Source organism: Talaromyces rugulosus, chromosome IV (genome assembly GCF_013368755.1).
Source record: "Talaromyces rugulosus chromosome IV, complete sequence".
Lineage (NCBI taxonomy): Eukaryota > Fungi > Ascomycota > Eurotiomycetes > Eurotiales > Trichocomaceae > Talaromyces > Talaromyces rugulosus.
The window spans coordinates 4,272,196-4,293,399 of record NC_049564.1 but is presented as its reverse complement, the minus strand read 5'-3'; the positions used below and the strand labels follow the sequence as shown (position 1 = coordinate 4,293,399).

General features: G+C 49.4%; 6 protein-coding genes across 6 annotated transcripts; 1 reads left to right on the top strand and 5 right to left on the bottom strand.

Annotated features, from left to right (window-relative positions):
- Positions 1–551: 551 nt before the first annotated feature.
- On the bottom strand, positions 552–5,894 carry TRUGW13939_08194 (uncharacterized protein; the record flags this gene model as incomplete). The annotated part of the gene is made up of 4 exons (XM_035491330.1): positions 552–1,855; positions 2,345–4,611; positions 4,672–5,023; positions 5,081–5,894. The coding sequence occupies 4 exons, from the start codon at positions 5,892–5,894 to the stop codon at positions 552–554; spliced, it is 4,737 nt and encodes a 1,578-aa protein (XP_035347223.1).
- A 774-nt stretch (positions 5,895–6,668) lies between these two features.
- Positions 6,669–7,847, bottom strand: TRUGW13939_08193 (uncharacterized protein; the record flags this gene model as incomplete). The annotated part of the gene is made up of 2 exons (XM_035491329.1): positions 6,669–7,547; positions 7,605–7,847. 2 exons carry the CDS (start codon positions 7,845–7,847, stop codon positions 6,669–6,671), a joined length of 1,122 nt encoding a protein of 373 aa, XP_035347222.1.
- Positions 7,848–8,542: 695 nt separating this feature from the next.
- TRUGW13939_08192 (uncharacterized protein) lies at positions 8,543–9,817 on the bottom strand (the record flags this gene model as incomplete). The annotated part of the gene is made up of 6 exons (XM_035491328.1): positions 8,543–8,661; positions 8,733–8,883; positions 8,950–9,149; positions 9,203–9,366; positions 9,434–9,692; positions 9,763–9,817. The coding sequence occupies 6 exons, from the start codon at positions 9,815–9,817 to the stop codon at positions 8,543–8,545; spliced, it is 948 nt and encodes a 315-aa protein (XP_035347221.1).
- Positions 9,818–10,213: 396 nt separating this feature from the next.
- TRUGW13939_08191 (uncharacterized protein) lies at positions 10,214–10,996 on the bottom strand (the record flags this gene model as incomplete). The annotated part of the gene is made up of 1 exon (XM_035491327.1): positions 10,214–10,996. One exon carries the CDS (start codon positions 10,994–10,996, stop codon positions 10,214–10,216), a length of 783 nt encoding a protein of 260 aa, XP_035347220.1.
- Positions 10,997–12,327: 1,331 nt separating this feature from the next.
- TRUGW13939_08190 (uncharacterized protein) lies at positions 12,328–14,723 on the top strand (the record flags this gene model as incomplete). Its single annotated transcript, XM_035491326.1, has 3 exons — positions 12,328–12,828; positions 12,969–13,624; positions 13,718–14,723. The coding sequence occupies 3 exons, from the start codon at positions 12,328–12,330 to the stop codon at positions 14,721–14,723; spliced, it is 2,163 nt and encodes a 720-aa protein (XP_035347219.1).
- A 695-nt stretch (positions 14,724–15,418) lies between these two features.
- Positions 15,419–20,861, bottom strand: TRUGW13939_08189 (uncharacterized protein; the record flags this gene model as incomplete). Its single annotated transcript, XM_035491325.1, has 2 exons — positions 15,419–16,144; positions 16,206–20,861. The coding sequence occupies 2 exons, from the start codon at positions 20,859–20,861 to the stop codon at positions 15,419–15,421; spliced, it is 5,382 nt and encodes a 1,793-aa protein (XP_035347218.1).
- Between the last annotated feature and the right edge of the window lie 343 nt (positions 20,862–21,204).

Sequence of the window (21,204 nt, the reverse complement as noted above, 5' to 3'; positions counted from 1 at the left end):
GCAAGATGCACAGCCCTGCTAATCCTGTTCATGCCAATCCAACACACTTTCGATTTCTCACCTCAGATCACATTAAATATTAATGGCTAGCAAAAAGCCTGAACTATAACCTGGGGCTGTGCTTGTTGTATGTATCGGACCCAACTCTCTGTCCGCGCCGCGTTTCAAAAAAAAAAGACGATACAGAGCCTTGCGCCTCGGTATAACATTTGGGCAACAAGGCTGTGTATATGGTATCACCGCAAGACCTATTTTGATACTCATCTTAGCCACAACACAGCCCAAATAATACGACCACGTCATGTAACCCGGGCTACTATGTTGACCGCCTCTCTTTTAATTTTCAGCCGCGGTGTGCAAGAGAAGCGGTGAAATCCTCTTCGTAACGCAAAAAAAAGAAAGAAAAAAAGGTTGCCTACAAAAATGGATACCACAAAATGTCCCAGCCCGAAGCGGAGTCAGTTTCAGTTTCAAGAGTCGAGTATGACAATGCCCAACCAAAACAAAAAAAAAATCTGGCCAAATTTCGCAAACCCGGGGGGACACAAGTTTCAGATATCACCTAGGAGAAGTGATTGAAGCACAAACCAGCAGCCAATCAGACCGATTGTGCCCGCCAGCAAGAAGCCGTTTCCTTCTCGTGTCAAGGCGAGATATGAAAGCCCGCCAACAACAATCTCTTTGGTTCTCGCTGTCTCCCTCTTAGCCTTCCAGTGTGGATCAATGGAAAATGGCGGGTGTAGGCGAACATCGTCAGTTGACGACGACGGTGGTGGTTGAGGAATCGGCTTTAGCGGAACTGATACCGCTAATGCTACTGCACGGTGGTCTGACGTAGAAAAGAGAGGTAGTGCATCATAGCCATGGACCTCTACACGTCCGCTATCCTTCATCCAAGGCGGAAGATCCAGATACAAGATTCGATCACACCAACTCGGCCAGCGATGTCTCGCCCACTGCCAGACCTTGGGCTCATCTTCCACTAGGGCAGCAGCCCTTTGAGCCTTGCTGGAGTATTTGTAAGTCGGAGGAAACTTTATGGGTGCTTCCGAGAGCCCATGGAGGGTGTTTTGGGCACGTAGCTCCCGGGTTAACTGATCCTTGGCAAATAATTGAGAATGATGGGCTGGGTCGTCAAGAGGCGCGTCAGGCTGAGGGAATCGCGCATAGTCTTCTGGTGATGGCGGTGCATCTGACGTGCGATAGTTCAGGTCCCCTGCAAAGAAAAGATGCGATCTAGGAGTGAACATGTTTGACTGGCGACTGCTTTCTTCTCGTAGAAGAAGGCTAGCACCCTCGTCTGCATCATCATCTCGGCCTTCTTGAGCATCCACTCCCTGGGTACTGTTGTTGCTGCTGTTGTTGTTGTTTCCCGACTTGGTAAACACTAGACGCTCAACGATACTCTTCCAATCCTGATTCCTCTGATCATACGCATCTTCCATAGGGGCGATATGTGCCGCGACAAAGGTAAGATCCACAGTCTCATTCCCCCTCGTCGTATATCCCAATCGCGCGCCAACAGCACCTTTATTCCCCGTCTCATGGACACCAACACCAACCTCTGCAGTATCAGACCATGCTATATCCTCGACAATATCGGCACGCGCAAACACGAGCAACGCCGTCAGACCGCAGTTGTGTGTCACCAAGTTGACATATTTGACATCTGGCCACCGGTTCTGGGCAGCATCATTGACAGCAGCATTGAGTGCGTCAAAGTACGGAACCAAAAAGGATCCGCCCAGAAATGCATAAGCTATGGGCGCGACTTCTTGGAGATTTAGCACCAAGAGCTCCGGGGCAGTGGTCCTGGAAAGTGGGAGCACGTCGAGCAGATGAGCGGCAAACTGGTCTCGGGGGATCACATTGCGCGCGCAGTTGAACGTGACAATATATAGAGACAGTTCGTCCATGGTTTAAATCGCCGCCTATGGACCAAAGCAGCGCGTAGAGATATATTTGAAGCTCTCCAGCTCGATTCTCGCAGTTGGAGTGACGTAGCCCGCGACCCCACTTGAAAAGCTATAATTGGCTTCTGACCGTTCTCCATACTGGCTGCTGATCAACATCTTTTGACAGTATTTCGATAGATCAATATGCTTCTGATAATTAATCTACTAATATTCAAATTAATCAACCAATGGTTCGTCATTCAATATACGCTCGCAACCTAAATGACAAATATGTACATCAAAGCTGTATAAACAAATCATTATAGGAAACCAGAATCAGGCCATCAAAACAAAACACTATTAATTCCAACCACCAAAAAATAAAAGGAGCGAAGAGATGGTATAATAATATATCGCCTAAGAGTCAAATTCAACCTTGGCCACATTACCTTCGCCCGACTGTTTCGGAGCAGACGATGCCGACGACGACGAGAACAACAACGGTGGTTCTGTCGACTCGCTAGGCTGCGAGGATGGTTGATGAGTGTCTTTGTCATCTGGCACAGACTCTGCCTCGGCGCCTTCCAACAGATCTCGATCACGGTCGCGAACGCCGCGCTGTTCAGAATCAATGCCATATGCACCGGCCCCCCAGCTCGAAATGCCGCCAACCATTGCGCTTGAAGAAGCTAGACTGCGGCCATCGTCGTCGTCCTCTTCTTCCTCCTCGTCGCCACGGTTGAGTGCATTTCGTTCCATATCTCGTTGGGCTTCTTCCATTCTCTTTCGCACTTCGGTTGCCATCCGCATTCCGTCCGACACAATATTGTCTAGCACTCCGCGTAGCCCTCTGGTAGGAGGAACGATGCCGCCAGATGCACCAGCCGCCGTTGCGCCAGAAATCGAGCCGAATGTGGAACGTGCAGCTCCAAGGTTAGAGAATGTCGTGAGGTTGGATGAAAGAGACGAGGACGGTGCCAGAGAAGCAGGGTGAGGACGATCGGACAAGCGGAATGACTGAGGGAAAAACGTCTCGAAGAACTGTTCCAGCAGCTCATCCGCTAGGACCACCATTCTAAACGTAGGGAGCGTGATGTGTAGAGGATTGTTTGGATCAAGAGCAGCGTTCGCCGCTTCTGGGCGAGAAGAATGCGAGGCAACCGAGTCACGGGTGGGTTTATGAAGAGGAGTCGATGGAGGGGAGCCCTTTTCGGTCTCTGTTTCTTCCTTCTCTTCATTCACCTCGATAAGGTCTTCGTCGTCATCGTCATCCCCAATCTCAAATGCGTCCAACTTGGTGGCGGCACTATCGACATCCTCCTCGTTGGCTGTACTGGTACTTTGACCTTGATTTTGGGGATGGCTCGGGTCGGCATATTCAAAGCATCGTCGGATGAAAGAACTAACACTTCCAAGGAATCGCTCGTCGACGCTAAGTTTCACTCTATCCCGCTGTTCAAGTGGAAGGCTAGCATCCAATACATCGTCTGTTTCACTGGGAGTGATAGCGCCGTCGAAACCCCTTCGCGACAGAAAGAGTAAAGCTTCGGAAATCCTCAGGATACCCTCTCGGTCAACCTGGCCGTTTCCACTATCATCGTACAAATCAAAAAAGTAGTTGATCGAGTTCATGATATCACGCGTACCCTTTAGCTTTGCCAATCCGACAGCAACATTTTGAAGACTCAGGCTTTCCGCACCGTCCGTGTTCCATTTGCGGTACAGCCGTTCCATGAACTCATGATCAGCCGGCTCGATTTTCTCGCCCCATTTGGAGGTTGATGAACTTCGACCACGAATACTTCCATTGTTAGCCATACTGCGGTCAGACATGGATTGCTTTCTCGACTGTCCCGGGGAATCTGCTATTGCCCAGCGCGCAGTTTCAGCCAGGAATTCCCGGAAAGCATCGTAGTCCATATGCGTGGGACTCGGGCCAAGCCCAACCCGGCCAACTTCAGCATCAACCGGAGGCCCAAGAATCGAGTACCGTTCAACCTTTTTCTTCTCCAACTTCTTTTGCTCGTCAGACAGGAGCTTTTGTCTCTGTTCACGATCATAAAGAACCTCGTAGAAACGATCGTAGATTGCCCCGAGGTCTTCCGTGCTCAACTTTTTACTCTCGGGACCGAGGTTTCTTATCGATGTGCGTTTGGCAAAGTTCTCGATGTTCTCCAATACCGCATCTTTATGTTTCGTACGGTGCTCAGTAATCTCATTGTGAGTAATCCCCGAGAACTCCTTGAAAGCCACCACCATCAGTTCCTGAAAACGAGTAATGGCTCTAAGCTTCGGGTTCTCAGAGCGGGGGTGAGCTGATTCGTCCAAGCGAGAAAAGTACGACTTGAGAATCGATATGAAAGAGCCATCATCCTGCACATCCAATAGTTCTTCGCCATTGATACGCAGGATAGCCAGGCCGACTTGAAACAGCACTTTCGGGCCCTCGAGGAAGAACACATCTAGCACCCGGAAAGCAAATACCAAAGGCATGGAGTTTATATAAAGAGAAAGGAACCATGGTAGAGATACGACGGATAGCTGTACGTCGGATTTGACTAGGTGTTCCCAGAGGACCGGCATCGTCTTTTCAACCAAAGATTCAAACACTTTCTGGTCCAAGAGTGTTCCATACATGGTTGTTGAGTAGTAACCAGGAAGAAGACGGTCACAAAGCACCGATAACAAAAAGAACGCTTGTGACTCTGACATGTATCTAGGATGTGTTAGTTCCAGTCCATGTGATATCATATGATACCTAGGGTGCCAAACTTACATTAATAAGGCTGCAACCACTATGTTCATTGCTTGACAGTAGCCTACTGACTCATTAGTCCAGCTATATGCAGTCAATACTCTTCGCAAGCGTCCAATGCCCTCCTCGCTCTGAAAGCCGGGGTACTCTGGGAGACTGCGATTCAGATCCTTCTCAATCTCGTCGATGGCTAGAGATTCCCGGCCAGCAAATTTAGCCAGGGTCTCTTCGAAGAGCTTCGGGGATCTCAGTCGAAGGTAAAGAGACCCAGAAGCCACTTCCCAGACCTCTCCTCTCAACCGATTGGGCAAGCCGACGCGGATTAGCTTATGAAACGTCGGTTGTCGGATCAGGGTCGCATTGCGTCCATTCTCTGTGTATAATTAATATTTACCGCTGACCATGGAAACTACTACTGGGGAAAACTCACCCCTAAAGTATTCAGCCCACAAGCGCATCTTGCTCCGATCTCTAAGCTTGCGAGCATCTCCGGGATACCGGAAAACCATACCAAGACCGGCGTCAGGTGGCTGTCTTGCTTCACTTTCGGTATCCTCTTTGCCCTTGGGAGGCATTGTGAGGAGGTACTCAGAGTACTCCTCGAGAACCACAGCACGAAGCTGGTCGATCTCCTTGATACTCTCTCTCAGCACCTTCTTCAACCCATCGCAAAAACGCTCGCAGGCCTGCCTGCTACCAACCAACTGAAGAGTGAATCGTTGGGCGACGAAGGAACCATCTTTAGTGGAATGTTTCCCCAAAGCCCCGTTCCAAGTTGTTAAAGCGAGAGAAAAGACATGGCTGAGACTATTCAATCGTTCCACACGGCGAATGGAACACAGCGGAATTGTGAAGCCATTTCCAGACGGGCCGGTGCCATGAGTTTGCCCAGTAAATGTCGTCGACAAACTGTGACTGGCAGAGGGTATAAAACTGGTTGGCTGGGTGGAAAAACAGAGGAAGCGCTCACTCAAATGCAGGCGACCGGTATAGCGGTTGCCAGCCCGGTCTGCTTCCCGAGAGCGTTCTCCATGGGTACTTGTTGCAGGCGGCCTGGGAATCGGAAGGATCAAGTCTGCAGTAATCTCTTGTAGCGGGTTTTGGGAATCTGGAAGGCGAAACTGCTGGCGGAAGAGAGAGGCTTTGGAGGGGTTGCGATCGGAGGACGATATCGTCGGGAGGCTGAAATTCGCGGGGTCAATGAACGACTGAGCCTTTTGGACAAAGGACGAGAATTGGAACATGATTCGTAAAAGTGTGTGGGTAGTTGTACTCTGTCTGGACGTATCACCGAGCTGGTGGTTGTCCGGCGAAATAGGTGTGGTTCAACAGGTTCCCGGGGAGCGGAGAAGGGCCTGACTAGGACGAGCCCTCTTGGGCGCGACAGGAGCAAGGAATATAGCCCGGTATGTTACAATCAATAATGCGAGGCGGAAACGTCAATTCATGATTCTGTGGACAGTGCCGACATGCTTCCTTCTGGCCGGTTCTTGGTGGAGGAGAGCGAGCAACATTACACGCCGTCAGCAGGTGAAGGTCGACAAGCCAACCAGCGCCAGTCATGCTGCACCAGGGTGGGTCCCACGCCCCCCGGGACGGGCGTTGATTGGACACTCTGTACAGTCACGTGCACTTTCTTGGCCCTGAATATCAACACTGGACAGTGAGTGACTCAGGTCTAAGCCTCTTAACTCTTTTAACTATCAACTTACTATTAAAGTTAGCTGCTTCACAGTCCGTCTAGTGGTTTCACTGAAAATAGATTGATTGCAGTCTTATGAAATAGTACAACTAATGACATGTGTCCCAGCAGCTATGGCGGTTACCAGACAACCGTGTAGCTACCGAGATTATAGAAAACCAATAAAATGAAAGTGAATGACTAGACAAAGTTTTCGCCTATCCCAAGTGCTCCTAATCCAGAAAAAACCCCACATATAATAATCCATGCTTGGAATAGCTTATTGAACAGTATAGATGGCGTCTTCACAGGTCGCCCAATGCAATTATATATCCTCTCACTTGGTGTCTGCGGGAGGAGTCTGCTCTTCGTCGCTGTATGGTGGAAGATCATCAGCCTGGGCATCTTGGGCCATGAGAATTTCCTTCTCCGAGACAGTTCCTTGCTCGAGAGTCGAGGTAGATTGGGTAGTGGTGTTGCGGCGGAAGCGCGCCCAGACGAAAACGATGAGCTGGCCGACGATCATTCCGACGGCGCTAGCAGCAAGACCAGCGAGAACACCCAGAATGGCAGGAACCACGATGAAACGAACAATACGCAAGAAGGTGCGGTGCCAACCATGGCGATGGTGGTGGGCGTGGCCGTTGGGGCCCATGTGGTGAGGGTGGTTATGTTCGCTGCTGGCGTTTTCGAGATCATGGTGGCCATGCTTCATGTGACCGGGGCGAGACTTTCCGTGGCAGCCCTTGCCGCCGAACATGAGCTTTGCCTTCAAGTTCATCATGTGTGCTTTGGCCGACTGGACCAAGGCTTGGATACGGACAAAGACCAGGCGTCTCAGGCATCGGGCCTCGCCGTTGCACTGCTCCCACGACTCGTGATCATCTTGGCCAGCCGGGGGCTCAATCTCAGTTCGTGCGATCAAAAGGTCGCCGGATCCTGTCTTGACGACGGTAAGGCTGATTGTATCAAGGGGCACTGGATGTCCTTCAATGTCGAGCGGCGAAAATCGGATTTGCATCAGCTCCATGTCGTCCTGTGGAGGAGCCAGAGGGACAGCCACGAGAGCGAATCCTAGGTTCAGAGGCTCGGTGGTCTCGCCATCCGCGTCCCTCCGCTGCACAGCCTTCACATCAACCGGGACGTTAGGGAGTGGGGGGAAGACGAGGGCATCGTTCACGAAAAGCTTGCCATCTTCAGTAGAGAAGTCGAATTCCTAGCATTGCATGTTAGTTTGAATCTTCCTCTTCATGAAGGTTTCCAGGGGACTTACCAACGACGATTTGGTGTCAGAAGACCAGCTGACTAGACCATCGGAGCTGGCCGTTGGGAAGGGACATTCATCACAGGCAAGTTGGATTTGCTCAGTATGGGCATGTTGTGTGTCGACCGCATGGGAAATGTGAGGCAAAGGGGCGTTCTCGCCTTCGAGAGGTGGGAGGACTTCGGGCACAACCAAGAAGGCAGCAGCGTTTAGTGACAAGGCACTGACGGCCAACAGCGACCGGGCATACATGGCAGCTGATCGCTATGGACGAGATAGAAACAATGAAAAATAACGGTAGAGAGAGACTTTGGTATGAGAAAAAGGGACCCTTGAAATGAAGGGGACGTCGTGATGGTTGGTTTATGGGTTGGTGATGTGAGGTTGAAGCGCGGGTAAGGCAGGCGAGTACCTAAATATGACTATGGAAGGGGGCGGAGGGACATACGTAAGCCCGCCCATTATGATTATTGATACACGGCTGGCAGCCCTATTGGCGCCAAGGCCCCCGCCCTGTATTGTCTAATTGGCCTAGTGGAGACAGACTAGTTCTTATTGGGAAGCAAAGACACGCTGCTCTAAGAACTGCATTGAGTCTGGCGGCAAGGCGGGCGGCCCGGTCACTACAGTGGCGGAACCATAAAGCGGCAAGGCGCCATCGCCCAATACGGAATATCATCGTGTGCCCGTGACGTAAGCCTGGTGACGAGGTGTTTCACGTATGACAATAAATAAATCTGCGATAGGTTTGTAGCGTTCTTTAGTATTTGATTATTTGCATGGAGAGAGAAAAACAGGAGAAATAAATGAAGAAACATAATGCAGCATCAAGCATGAAGAAATCTAAATACAGGCTATTTACATCGCCATACCTCCTATGTAGGCACTGAGAGCGGCATAGACCAGCCAACATCTAATCACAAGATATATCATTTTTGCCAAAACTCTCACAGCTTGGACTTATTTCCCTTAACATTGGCCACAGCCTCGCCCGAAAGCAGAAAGTCAGGGTATTTGAGGCTGGATCCAATCGACCCACTTGGCATGCGCCATGAAGCACCATCCACTGCGCGACTAGGTCAGTAATGTTCGAAAAAAAAAAAAAGATTCCATAAGCAGAGGCCTCTGAAAACATACCAACCAGCACCTGTCCAGAAACATAGCTTCCACTGTCGGAGAACAGATAGACTGTGGCATCGGCAATATCTCTTACTGATCCGAATCGTCCGAGAGGCTGCGATTTGATAGCCTCCTGTTTGACATCACTGGGAAGGAGTCGATCGACACCCTGTATTTTTATATCAAATATTAGTAAACAGCCTTAGTTATAACGCCTTCTAGTCGATGCACTCACCTCGGTGTTGGCGATGGGCCCGGGGGCAATGATATTAGACGTGATTCCCAGAGGACCGAATTCCAGGGCTATATTGTGTGACAAGGCATCGATTCCGGCTTTGGCAACAGCCACGTGTGTTTGAAATGGGATACCGGTGTAGTGGATCGTAGCACTGATGAATATAATCCTGCCACCTGTGCCTAGCGGAGAGGCTTGCACTACGGCCGATAGTTAATAGCCGATATAATCAATCGTAAAGGCGGCTACTCACATGAATTCGAGTCCACACGATGTTTTGCCGCTGATTCCTTCAAGTATGGGAGTGTCGCCTTGGCCGTGTGGTAAGAGCCCAACACATCAATGTCCATTACCGACTTGAAGGCGTTGACCGACAGTTGATTGATCGAGGCAAGAAAGTTTCCAGCAGCACCGGCACTGACAAAATAGCAAAAGTTAGAAACAGAGACAGAAAAAAAAAAGAGAAAAAAAGGCATATACACACATCACAAAATCAACACCACCCAACTCTTTGGCGCAACGCTCCACGGCAGCCTCCAAGTGCTCATACTTGCGCACGTCCACATTTCCAATACCAATAACTTTAGCTCCGCTGCGTGCAGTCGCAATGCTCTTGGCCATCTTCTCCGTCTTTTCGACATTTCGGCCGACAATGCAAGCATCGGCGCCTAGGTGGACGAGGGCGCGGACCTGGGCACTGCAGATTGTCCCGCCTCCACCAGTGCAAAATACCACTTTGTTCTCTAAAGGACGATATTGTTAGTGTGTTGATATGGGCGCGCGTGAGAGAGAAGGGAGCAGATGTGGGCGTACTGAACAGGCCATCTTTCCAGACGTCACTGATGTATTCCGACTTTGGGAGCGACATTATCGAGTTGCGGAACAGGTTTCACAATATCAACGAGGACACAAATAAATCGAATATATGTCGCTTCAACCAGATTCCTGCAAGACGTGTGCTTTAATAATAATTTGTTAAAGTGGACGTTGCGGAGCAAATAACGACCGCAGAACTCTGGGGTAGCATTTTACGGCCGTATTGAGTATCGCTCTGATTGGCGGCCTGGCCCCACGGCCCCCGCCAGAGCTTTTAAGCCTCGGCTCGTCGGTAGAAACCTCTGGACCTCGTCTATCTTCAATAATCATCATCAATACATCAATCTTAATGTATTTTACAAGCTCTCAACGTATATAACCTTATTTATTTCTATATTTCTATAAAGTCGAAAGGTTGAAAACTGCACAGGTCAAATGCGGCTTAGATCTATGCCGCTATGTACTGGACAGTAACATATTGGCCAGAGTTGGTGCTTTGGGTCAATTGCTTGTCGCTCTGCTTAATATCCATCAGGAATCCTCCATCGGTAGTGACCGTTTGACCGTTCTGATCAGCATAGGCATCGGTGAATTCCACGGTGCCAAAGTTCGAGAAAGGAACGGATCCACCGGACATAAAGTCCTCGACAATCCACTCGGCCGACCTGTTGCATAGGGGCGCCTCACCTGTGAAGCTTTGTGTCATCACCTTCTTACTCGACAGATTATTGAGGGTAGTCGTGCCGTCGGTATCGGAAGTAGTCTCAATCCAGACTTCAATCTCGTCACCCTCTTTAACTTCGAGACCCTCGTACGCTACCGATCCTTTCGGGAACCATTCATACCACGCGCGGTACGTATTCTCGCCATTCTTAATGCATGCATCAACACCAGCCTGCAAAAGGGAATTGCAGTCGCTCTGAATCCCAACCCACATGGAAGCGCAATAGTTTGTGTTGGGATCTCCGCCGGGGGGCATTTGCGCGGCGGGGACTTTGAACTTTCCGGTCGCCTGAGTGTAGCCGCCTTTGTTGATGACGGCTCCAGCCCAGTTGGTGGTCAGTTGAGAATGGTACTCGGGCACGTCGGCAGTACTAGCACTGGTCTCCTCGATCAAAAATTGCGGGGGAGTGGTGTGAACCTCTGTGCTGATCTCACGCTTTTCGCTCGCCGGTGCGGCCAGCGAGAGGGTGGAGAGCGTTAGAACTGTAGCTGCACTGAGGACCTTCATTTTGAAAGTGAAAATTCATATGAAATGTACACAGAACTGAAAGTTGGAAAGAATGTGGAAATGTATATTATTATTTTTGCATAGGGGGAAGACCTCCTTATATAGATCCCGTACCTGAAATCCTCCAATGCAGTCACCTTCATGTATTGGAAAGAAGAAATGTAACAGCCTAACACCCCGCCCTATAGTCACGCCCTTGTAATTAAGCCGCAGATCATCTCTAATCCTGTCATCAGTAGGACATCTAGTAAGCTAGACCCCAAGTGATTAAATAGTCAACTTTTATTGAAGGATAATAATAGGGTCTTGGAAACTTCGAAGCTTCGAGTGCGGGATAACGGGTCAGCTTTTTACATTATTAACTTAATTAAGGTTGGCGGTTCTGATACGACGTGAGATGTGGTCAAGTGCTAAACCACTTTCGTATCTACGCTACGCCAGATTAACACAGAAAGTGTCAGAAACACAAAAGAAAACAAATAAGCGAGGAGCCCATGGCGCTAGGATTCTATACGTGGTACTCCGTAGTCGTATTCGGTTACACATATTTAATGTTACGTGATATGATACAGATTAACTATTCCAAAAAGACGATCAACATTGTGAGACTTGCAATGTTGGGAGCAGACCGTACAACATAATATTGCTGCCCCAGAGCCATTGTAGAAAATGAAATAAGATCTATCAAATAAATACTGCCAACATTGAATGCTAAATATAGTATGGACCCGCTGCATGGGACTGGAAATGACAGCACGTATCCGCCGCCCGCCCGGTCTTGGCAGGCTATCAGAGCCTCTGATTGGCCGGGCAATCTAAATTGGTCTTGGCAGTTCCGCCCTGTTCCAATCGGGCAATTAATCTATAATCTATATTTAAACATGATACAGAGAATTTGTCTTTAGAGTCTCACCAGCACCGACATTACAGGAGGGCTCTATTATGTCATTTATTTCATCTGTGGCTGTATCTGGCTTATTCGACGCGGAGGCTCTTATTTGTACTACGTGCAGCGGGTCTTTTATTGAATACTAGCCCTATCTCACCTACGATATGAGACAGTTACCTGGAAGTTTAGCCGCCGATATCCTTCGGCTCTATTTCTAGGTCACGATATTTTTCTTGGCATGTCGTAGATGCCCTTTCCTTCGCGTATGGTAAGGCGTTCCTCACTAATTCATGCTGGTTCAAATTGGGATCTCTGATGAGGCTGTATATAAATAACCCTGCCCTCATGAGCACTCGCGGGCTGCCTTGGACGGATATTGCTCAACATTGAAGTATCCATGTCTGTGTAGTTGATGCACACACATCAATTATCCGACTCAACAATGACAAACAATCAGGCACAGAAAAAGGCCAAGGGCCCGCCAGCTAAAAGCCCAGTCCTTAGGCCCCTTCGCTACAGAACTGCTTCAATATTCCTGCTAGTGCTATACATTAGCATCCTGTTGATATCATGGGTTATCACGGGTATTCTGATGAGTCGACCAGTGAACGCATCCTCATATCTCAATCAGGTCTACGGGTTGCCCGTCAAAGTGATCAACAGTGTTCGCCACGGGTGGTATGCTATTGAATTCTTCTCCCAAATCCAGGTTGTCCTGGCTATCCCAATTGTGTCTGGTCTTCTTGCCCAAGCAGCCGCAGTCTACGCGCAGCGCCAGTCGCCCAAGCAAAAACTCTCGTTACCAGATCTGATCACTCTTGCCAACCGTCCTTGGACTGGTGTGATTTCGTGGTTCCGGTGTTTCTCCCGGAGTCGGTTTGTTGCCTTTGGCGGGCTGCTCATTTTGCTGGTAACCTTCACACCTGCTATCCAGGCTGTTCTGGTACAGCTTGAGAGCATCCATATTGTCGACTGCGTGAGGCGCCAATCAACGCGTGCTCGGATGGGAATATACCGTCAGCAGTCGGGTTGGATCCTTCGCCCTCGGATTTGCAACATGTGCCCCAAAACGCGGTCGTCTAGTACGTTACCAAAAAGCTTCAGCAGCTGTCCAACTACGACGAGCAGCCATATATGTGGCCGGATTCGCCACTCCGATTTCTCGACGTACCCAACAACCAATTGCGCAGCACTTTTGATTGGTACACATTGGATGGCCTAGGAGTTCGGTATAATGATAGGTATTTTGTCTCCTCCATCAAGAACGGATCCAACACAGGCATTCTACGAGAGCATGCCATGCGCCTCAACTCCTCCATAGACTGCGAGATCACCCCGTCATCTGCCTTTCCGCAGGTCTGCCCGGGGGACCAGCCATTTGTGACCAACTTTTCAGCCCCCGAAACCTTTGATATTCGCATCTGTGTGCCCGGAGCGTCTGGAAGTACACCGTGGAACCTCACCAGAGATCGACAGGATCTATCCGAAGAATTGTGGATTGATTTTGGTATTCACAACTCGTTTATGCTGGCGTCTTATACAGACAGTTTCCACAACGCGGTCAGCTCTACACTACATTGCACTGTTCGTTCCACACGGGGCTACTTTGAGGTCAACAACGACTGGAATGGAGGAAACCCAGGGCCGTTGTTGGAAAAATGGCCCGGCCCTGAAGAAATGGCGACCGAATATAACGATTTCCTTGGTCCTGAACAGCGCTATGGTATTCCGACGACTTCGTAAGTCTCCTGATACTTTTCACCAATCATAACCCCCTCCCTCCCCACGCCCAAAGACAAATAGCATGATAAAATTACTAACAAGTGGCTCAGTGGTGACAACAACCCAAGTCGTACCATTTCGTCCATGAATGCGCCTAATGATCCATTCACATCCAATGTGAAAAACAATATATACGCGCCTGGACCACTTATGACGAGCGCCCTGGCTCTATTTGGTAACATGACCTTCTTCAATGCAGTCAGCAAAGTTAACAACGACACCGCTGCCCAAACGATCACTCTTCTCTGCCAACTGAATGTTATTCCGTTTGCCCATGTCTCTAAAGATAGATTGAATTACGGACTTGATTCTCGTGGCACAGGATCGATATGCAATTACGATACATACCAGTATCTAATGAAATACCAAGACAGGGATGGCCTCCTCTACCAACACCTCGCCGGCGCCGCGTTTAACTTGGCAGCCATTTTCAACTATACCCATGTTGGAAAGTCAGTTCTCTCCATGGCCACGTACTTTGCCAACGAGGGCCTCTTGAATACAGCCGCATTCAATGGGGGCAATTCGCGTCCCATTTTTTCTTCCGCGGGTGCCGTGCTGATCAAGCCGAAATGGAGCTTAGCTGCTATCGTCACGGTTTCTATTTTGATTGGAATCCAGATTCTCGCTCTGTGTGCGCTCATGGCGCATACTTATTTTTCGCCGAGATGGACTGATACCCTGGATGCGTTTGCGATGGTGCGTGTTGGCGCCCAGCTGCAGAGGTTTGGTCATGTGGATCATCTGCCTGGGATTCGTGATACGGACAACGAGGATTTGAAGTCTCTCAAGGATGTGGATGGCCTGGTTGGTGTTGTCGCTGAGGGTAGAAGCGAGATACCAACGGGACAGAATGGTAGTGATCAAGGGGGGGATAATAAGTCTGAACAGCACTCGCCACCGTCCGAGGGCCCCATATATAAAGACGTGTCAGGCGATGCTCGATCTCGAAAAGAAGGACTGACGCCGCCATTTGAATTAGCTGTTGGCGGTCCAGGTCTGGTTACCAGAGAGCTGGTGAGGAGGAAGAAGCCGAGTGCAGATACTAATGTGTGACGATCTTTTAATTATTGATACCAGCTATTTGTTATTATGTTGATGTGGTTTTAATGACTTCGTTTGATATGATTATGAGAAATACCTCTGGTTTTATTTACATATATGTAATTTGAACGAATATATCAAGATGTATTCGTGTTTTCCCCTTCAATTATAATAGGTATTTCAATGTTATATGCAGATTTTCAATATTCAATGTCGAATCATAATTCAGTCAAGGATAACATATATATGATTGCATTGTATCAACAAACACAATTGATCATCCCAATGCTCACTATCTATATACAAAGACTCTTGAACCCCCTCTGTTTTAGAAAGGCCATCTTGAGTCATACAGATACACCGTATATAAATTAAAAAAGGAATAAGTAACCGAACTCCCTCAAATATGAGCCCAATATAACAAAAAGTTCATGGGCATCCATCTTTCATCGAATTCGTCACAAGGAGATTCAATGAATAAAAAAAGAGGCATTATCGTTAGAAATGAGGTATGGAAAGGGAATACTAGTGAAAATGCCAGAAGAAAAAAAAAAAAGAAGAGATCCACCAATCGCCGTTCAAATGAGAAGTTATTCAAAATGCGATACTTTGAGAAAATGTCAAAAGAAGCAACGCTTGCGGGAAAAAAAAGGTAATTATTGTCCAGGGGAGGAGGATTATTGATATTACTTGTGAATAGTAACCAATCAATCCTTTTGCCCCTCATTTTCAATCAGCTCAACCACAACTTGACTGCGATCGTACTGCGGATGCTGCATGCAAATCTTGATAGTACGACCCACACGGGCAAGGTCCCTTGTCAACGAAGTCTGCCCATTGGCACCGGATTCAGCAAAACTGCTAGAATTGACAGGCGCGTTTCCTTCCATGTTGCCACCATCATCAAGGCAGACAACATTACGACCTGGAATGACCTGTCTCAAGCGGCCGTTCATTGCATTGCGGACTTCAATGAAATCCTCATTTAGCAAAATGAGGAATTTGCCGTACAGGCAAGCTGTATGAGCTCGTCCGACAAACTCCATAACAACGCTCCGCGACACATCGCCGAGCTTGTTGACATATACTGCGCATTCGCTGTATGCTAGCAGGAACTCGCTGTCACTCAGTCGGAACATACCCAGTGGCCGAAGATCTTTGATACGGGTCGCGATACTTGTCAAATAGGGCTGTGCCTCTGGTGCGCCAGAACTAAGGTTTGGCACAGACCAGGGCTGCTTCTTATCAAGTGTCAAGACCTCGATTCCGCGCTGTGTCGATATGGCAAGGGATGTATGGAATAAATTGATGTGGTAACTTTCCGTGGGGATGTAGAATTCATCATAGTCGCGGAAGAATTCGGTTTGGCCACGACGAGAGGAGAAAAGGCGTGATCGACTAGTAGTTGACTTGTGTAGAACTGGCTCGATGACCTGTGAATTGTGTAAGCATTACTCCCTTTTTTTAACTTGATAAAGACAAGAAATGACAAACCTTGAAAGTAGATGAGATACCGTCTCGCTTCTTGTAAAACACCAACACACGATCCTTCATTCTACCTATAGAGAAGAAGCCAACCTCACGGTTTCCTGAAATCTTTTGCGGTGCTCGGCGCGCAGAATCATGTTGAGACGTCTGAGAAGGCATGCCGCTGTTTGGGCACACTACATCCAGGTGATATGCAATCAAAGATTTGTCGGCAATAAGGATCATCAAATTGAATTCCTCAAAAATCGCAATCTGGGTTACTCGGGAGATCGTAATCGTTCTAGTCCAGCCACGAGGATCATCGTATCGAGAGATGAAAACCCCGGCATCTGTGCCAATAGCACACATCAATTGCCCGCTTTGCTGTTGGAATACCGTGGCACAATTGACGGCCGCCCGGGAGACCGGATTGGGCCGGATACCTATATTGGCAAACTTTGCTTCGACATCTTGTATAGCTCGATCAAGAGGAGTACCGTTGATCATCACGGGTTTAGCTCCTGGTGTTTCCGAGTAAGTAAAGGCAGCATCGGCCAAAACTCGCAGCCGGAAGGGCTCGGCATTTTGCGCGAACAGAGAGGAAGCATGTTTCGTCTTGGCTTCGATGATCTTTTCGCACCAATCTTGTCTGTTTTGTGCAGATGGTGCAAAGAGCGTATAGGTGCCAGTTTTACCCAGGTGTTTAACCTTGAAAGGGTACAAAATCTTGTCATCCTTGGAGTTTTCGAGAACAGTCGTTGCTACGAAAGACTTTCCAGATGATGTAGTAGTCAAAGTCGTCGAGGTGGAACTATTTGTATGTGTTAAAGGACCTGTGCCAGGGCCACGAGCAGCAGCACCTGAAGGAGGCGCTACTGTTGAGATTCCTTTCACCGAGGACTTGACCACCGGATCATCATTCGTACTTTCCAAGACCAGTAGATCCATAGGAATCGGTAACTTTGACACATCGTATATTTCGAATTTCCCAGTCCTGGATACATCGCGGCCTTGCATAGCCTTGGCCAAGACAAGATAGTGATCGAAAAGCACCGCATGGGTATCAACCAGATTGAATCTTGTTCGCGTACCAGGTCGTTGAAGGTCGCCCTGGAAGATAATCTCTCTTCCTAGGTGTTCAAGATTCAGTTCAACTTCATTTCTCATCTCTGGTCGGAGTTGGAGTCTGGCGGAGAGTTCCATGAGATCGACTTTCTTTGACATCTCGCCAACTTTATTGTCACATTCGAGCGCAACAACCTTGATTTCTTCAATAGCCAGCGCCAAATTGTGCTTCTCTTCCGAGTCCTTGGTCATGTTCTTGTGCACTGTCGATAGCAACAACGTGTATCGTTGAATTCGAGTAATGGGGGCCTTGAGATAGGTATCCCAACTTAACCGATTTGAAAGCTTGTTGTCGCGGGCTTGGTTCAAGAATTGCTTGAAGAGTGTATTGCGCTCAGATTCCTTGCGCACTAGATAATTGGCATTGGGGAAAGTTGCAGCGTAGTCTATATATGCTGCCTTGGCTTTTCGTATCCATTCCCGAAAAATGTCACTGAAACCAGCAATAAAAGGTCCCTGTTCCTTCTGCCGATACTTGAGCTGTGCGAGAAGATAATCTTCATTAACTTTTTTAACCTGATCAACCTTGCCAAAAACATCTCGTAGAAATTTCTCGAGGCGTTTCGGCGTGATGATAGAAGGCTGCATTTTGGCCAGCTGATCACGATAAAGTTCTCTCAGCACATCCAACTGCGCAATGAAGGAATCTTCAGTCGTGACAATTTCATGTAGGTTGTTTTGACGATCAATCTCTTTCTTGGGGTGGGTTTCCCAGACTTCTTTAGGGATACCGTAGAACGTAACCCAATCCTGTGCCTTCTTTTGAGGCCCCATTACTTGCGCCTTGAGATTGATCTTCTTCAGCGTTCTCATGCAATGGTGCGAGTAACAGCGGCCAAACCCATCAGTCTCTTGGACGTGAAGTCGTGAAGAATAACATCCACTGCCCGTTATCTGGAACAAAACACCGGATAGCGACCTGTTGCTGAATTTAACCCATTCTTCATCCCTAATCAGTGCCCCTGCGTTCAACATGCTATTAACGACCGAGGCTCCGAGTGTTTCCGCGTCAGCCGTGTTCATCGTGGGAACTTTATGTGTGAACAAGGCGACAATGGCATCGACAACCACATGTTTTTTAAGATCGGTTTCATCTTCACTCAAATCTTTCACCCATGCTACAATTGAGCTAAGCGCCCATGGCTCAGAACACTTGCGGAATTGCTCCGACGACAGTTTCGCTGGATTGAACCTCTTCCGTCTGTTTGCGGGGAGGGTTGGGAGATCGAGAGTTATCGCAGAAGGCTCTGGGCTTGCACTGTACCCAAGAGCACCAGTGGGGTCCTGTGCTTGTTGACGTAAAAACTCCTGTTGCTGCTTGTATTTCGCACGATCTGCGTCGGTCTTGGATCTAATGGGAGCCTCGGTACGTGGTGTGCTACTATGACTCGACAAGGATGATGATCGCGGAACTTGGGGCAGGTTGGACTGTGACTGGTCGTAAGTATTCGTGGAAATGGGAGGAAGAGGTCTAAATTGATCAGTCTCGTCCTGATCACCTGATTGATCATTCCGATAAGTGCCCGCGGGCATCAAATGAGACAAAATGTTTGCTGGCTCCACGGGTGCCGGTGGTAGTGGACGCATTCCCGGGTGATAGAAGAGGTCTGCTGGTTCGCCCTTTTCCGGGCTTTGGCTTCCTGATGGTGTATCGATATCGGGCATTGGTAGAACAGTATCTTCATCGGCATCATCGAAGCTCATACGATGGCCCATGGTGCCTGGCCGTGCTAAGCCGCCAGTGCCCCCGGTATCAACTCGCGCTGGGGTGGGATCAGGGTATCCGCGTGTCGATCCATGATTGCCAAAAGTATGGCTGTTTTCGTCGGCATAGCTTGCATCAACAGAGTTTCGGAGAGAGTTTGACACGCCAGGGAGCCTGATCTCGGTACCCGAGGCAAATGTATCCCCATAGTGCATTGGAGCCTCATAGCCCCCACCGTACGCTGCCAAATCATAATGGGCATAGTCACTGTCACTGCTGGCTTCTTGGAAAGAGGTGAAAAGTCCAGGGGTGGGCGGCTGCGGTTGCGGTTCCTGGCTGGCGAAGAGAGAAACAGATGTTCCGGTTCTGCTCATTCGCCGCTCAGCTTCGACCCTTTCTTCCTCATCCGCCATCTGCATCATTGCGATACCAGCAGCAGCCTCGGCGTCGCTTTCGTCACTATACGCATCATAATTGACATATTGCCCTGTACCGGTTGCAACACTCCCGTTTGTGTGTGTATGCTGCTCGTCGGGAGACAGTTGGGATGCTGTAGTATCCTCCGTAAACAGAGGACGAGGCTCGCCGTCCGTAGTTCGTCCTTCCGTGTGAGACGACCATCTAGGGTTGGGATTCCTCATTTCTGATCGACCTTGCACGGCTGCTTCAACCTGTTTCATCAGATCGTCATATGTGTTCAATGAACCGTTCTGTGTTTCCGCTTCGGCATCGGGAGGAGGGCCAGGGAGAGGTCGAGCTTGTGGGTGTCGAGTCAGGGTGTCTGTCCGCCGAGGAACCGTTGATTGGTACGTGGGAGACGATCCGGAATTCCTCGAAACTGCTGCAGAGTTATTGTCTCCGTATACTAAATCACCGTGAGGCTGGTGAGCGGGTGGCGCCGGGGGGTGCTCCTCAATCGTGGGCGAAGAAATCACGGGAGGAAGTTGTGGTAACGCCGGCGACGTACGAGAAGGCTGACGGGAAGGCTGTGAATTGGGGCTCGAGCTCATGTATGATTGGTTCGTTGCAAAGCCCGGTGATGGCTGCCCAGCGTGGTGTATCGAGGAATGGTAGCTCAATGAGGGCGAAGGTTGGTTTGTAGGGGAATGGCCGTAGTTTGGATTTGGAGACGACTCCGCAGAAAGCTGGGATTGACGCGGGCCATAGGGGTGGTCTACTCCACGAGGGGGAAGCGGAGGCCCCTGTGTCTGGGGAGACGGCATTCCATACGTAGCCGGTTGTTGATAGCGCGCGGTAGGATTCGTGGGCTGTCGATTCAGGGCCGGGTTCGGTTGATAAGCAGCGGGATTGTAGGGTTGGTACGGAGATGGGGCGTTCATGTACTGCGGATTCCCAGTGTATGTCTGAGGGTTGTAGGCCATTGACGGGGGTTGAGATAGCGAGTGCGGCCGGACATATTGCTGTGGATTGTAGGCATTCGGCGAGGTTGGCGGCGGCACTGAGTTGTGGTATGCCTGTATAGGATAAGTAGAAGTCGCAGACGAGCCATGCGACGAAGCGCGACTCGGGTTTGACTGCTGGGAGCTCCCGACAGAGAACTGAGAATGTCTCGAGCCTAGGTTGGCTTGCGCGGTGTGGTTGAGGTTATTGTAAACAGTTCCGGGAGGCGCGTGGCCTTGGGGGGTTCCATGTTCACCCTCGCCATTGGCCCCCGGAGGAGCATAGTTCGAATCGTCGCCAGCAATGTAGCTTGGCATTCGTCTCAACGGCGTGGCCTGGTCTGGTTGGGGCGAGTATGCTGCGTACGGGCGATGCGACGTATTCTGCGAGGATGCGGGGGGATGGTTCTGCTGGCCGTAATAGGCCTGCTGGCCCGACTGGTACTGAGACATTTCGAATACGTTTTTGAGCGATTGTCCGACGACAATTGTAGGATCTGCTTCGACGTATGACGGCGGCTATATATGACTCGGACTCGGACGGTGTGAGCAGCGAACAATTCGAGAGCAACTCGTGGGGTCGAAGTCGGCGGAAACGAGCGATGGGCAGACCATCTAGCGATGAAAAAGCCGAGGAGAGACGAGACTAGGAGGATGATAATAATAATAATGATAATGATCGATGGCCGCTATGAGCAGAAGGCATTCGACAAGGCGACTGTGCACGATTCACCTGTTATTAGCGGGTGCCGAATCTGGCATCCCCGCATGTGCGTCACTGTCAACACGAGTACTG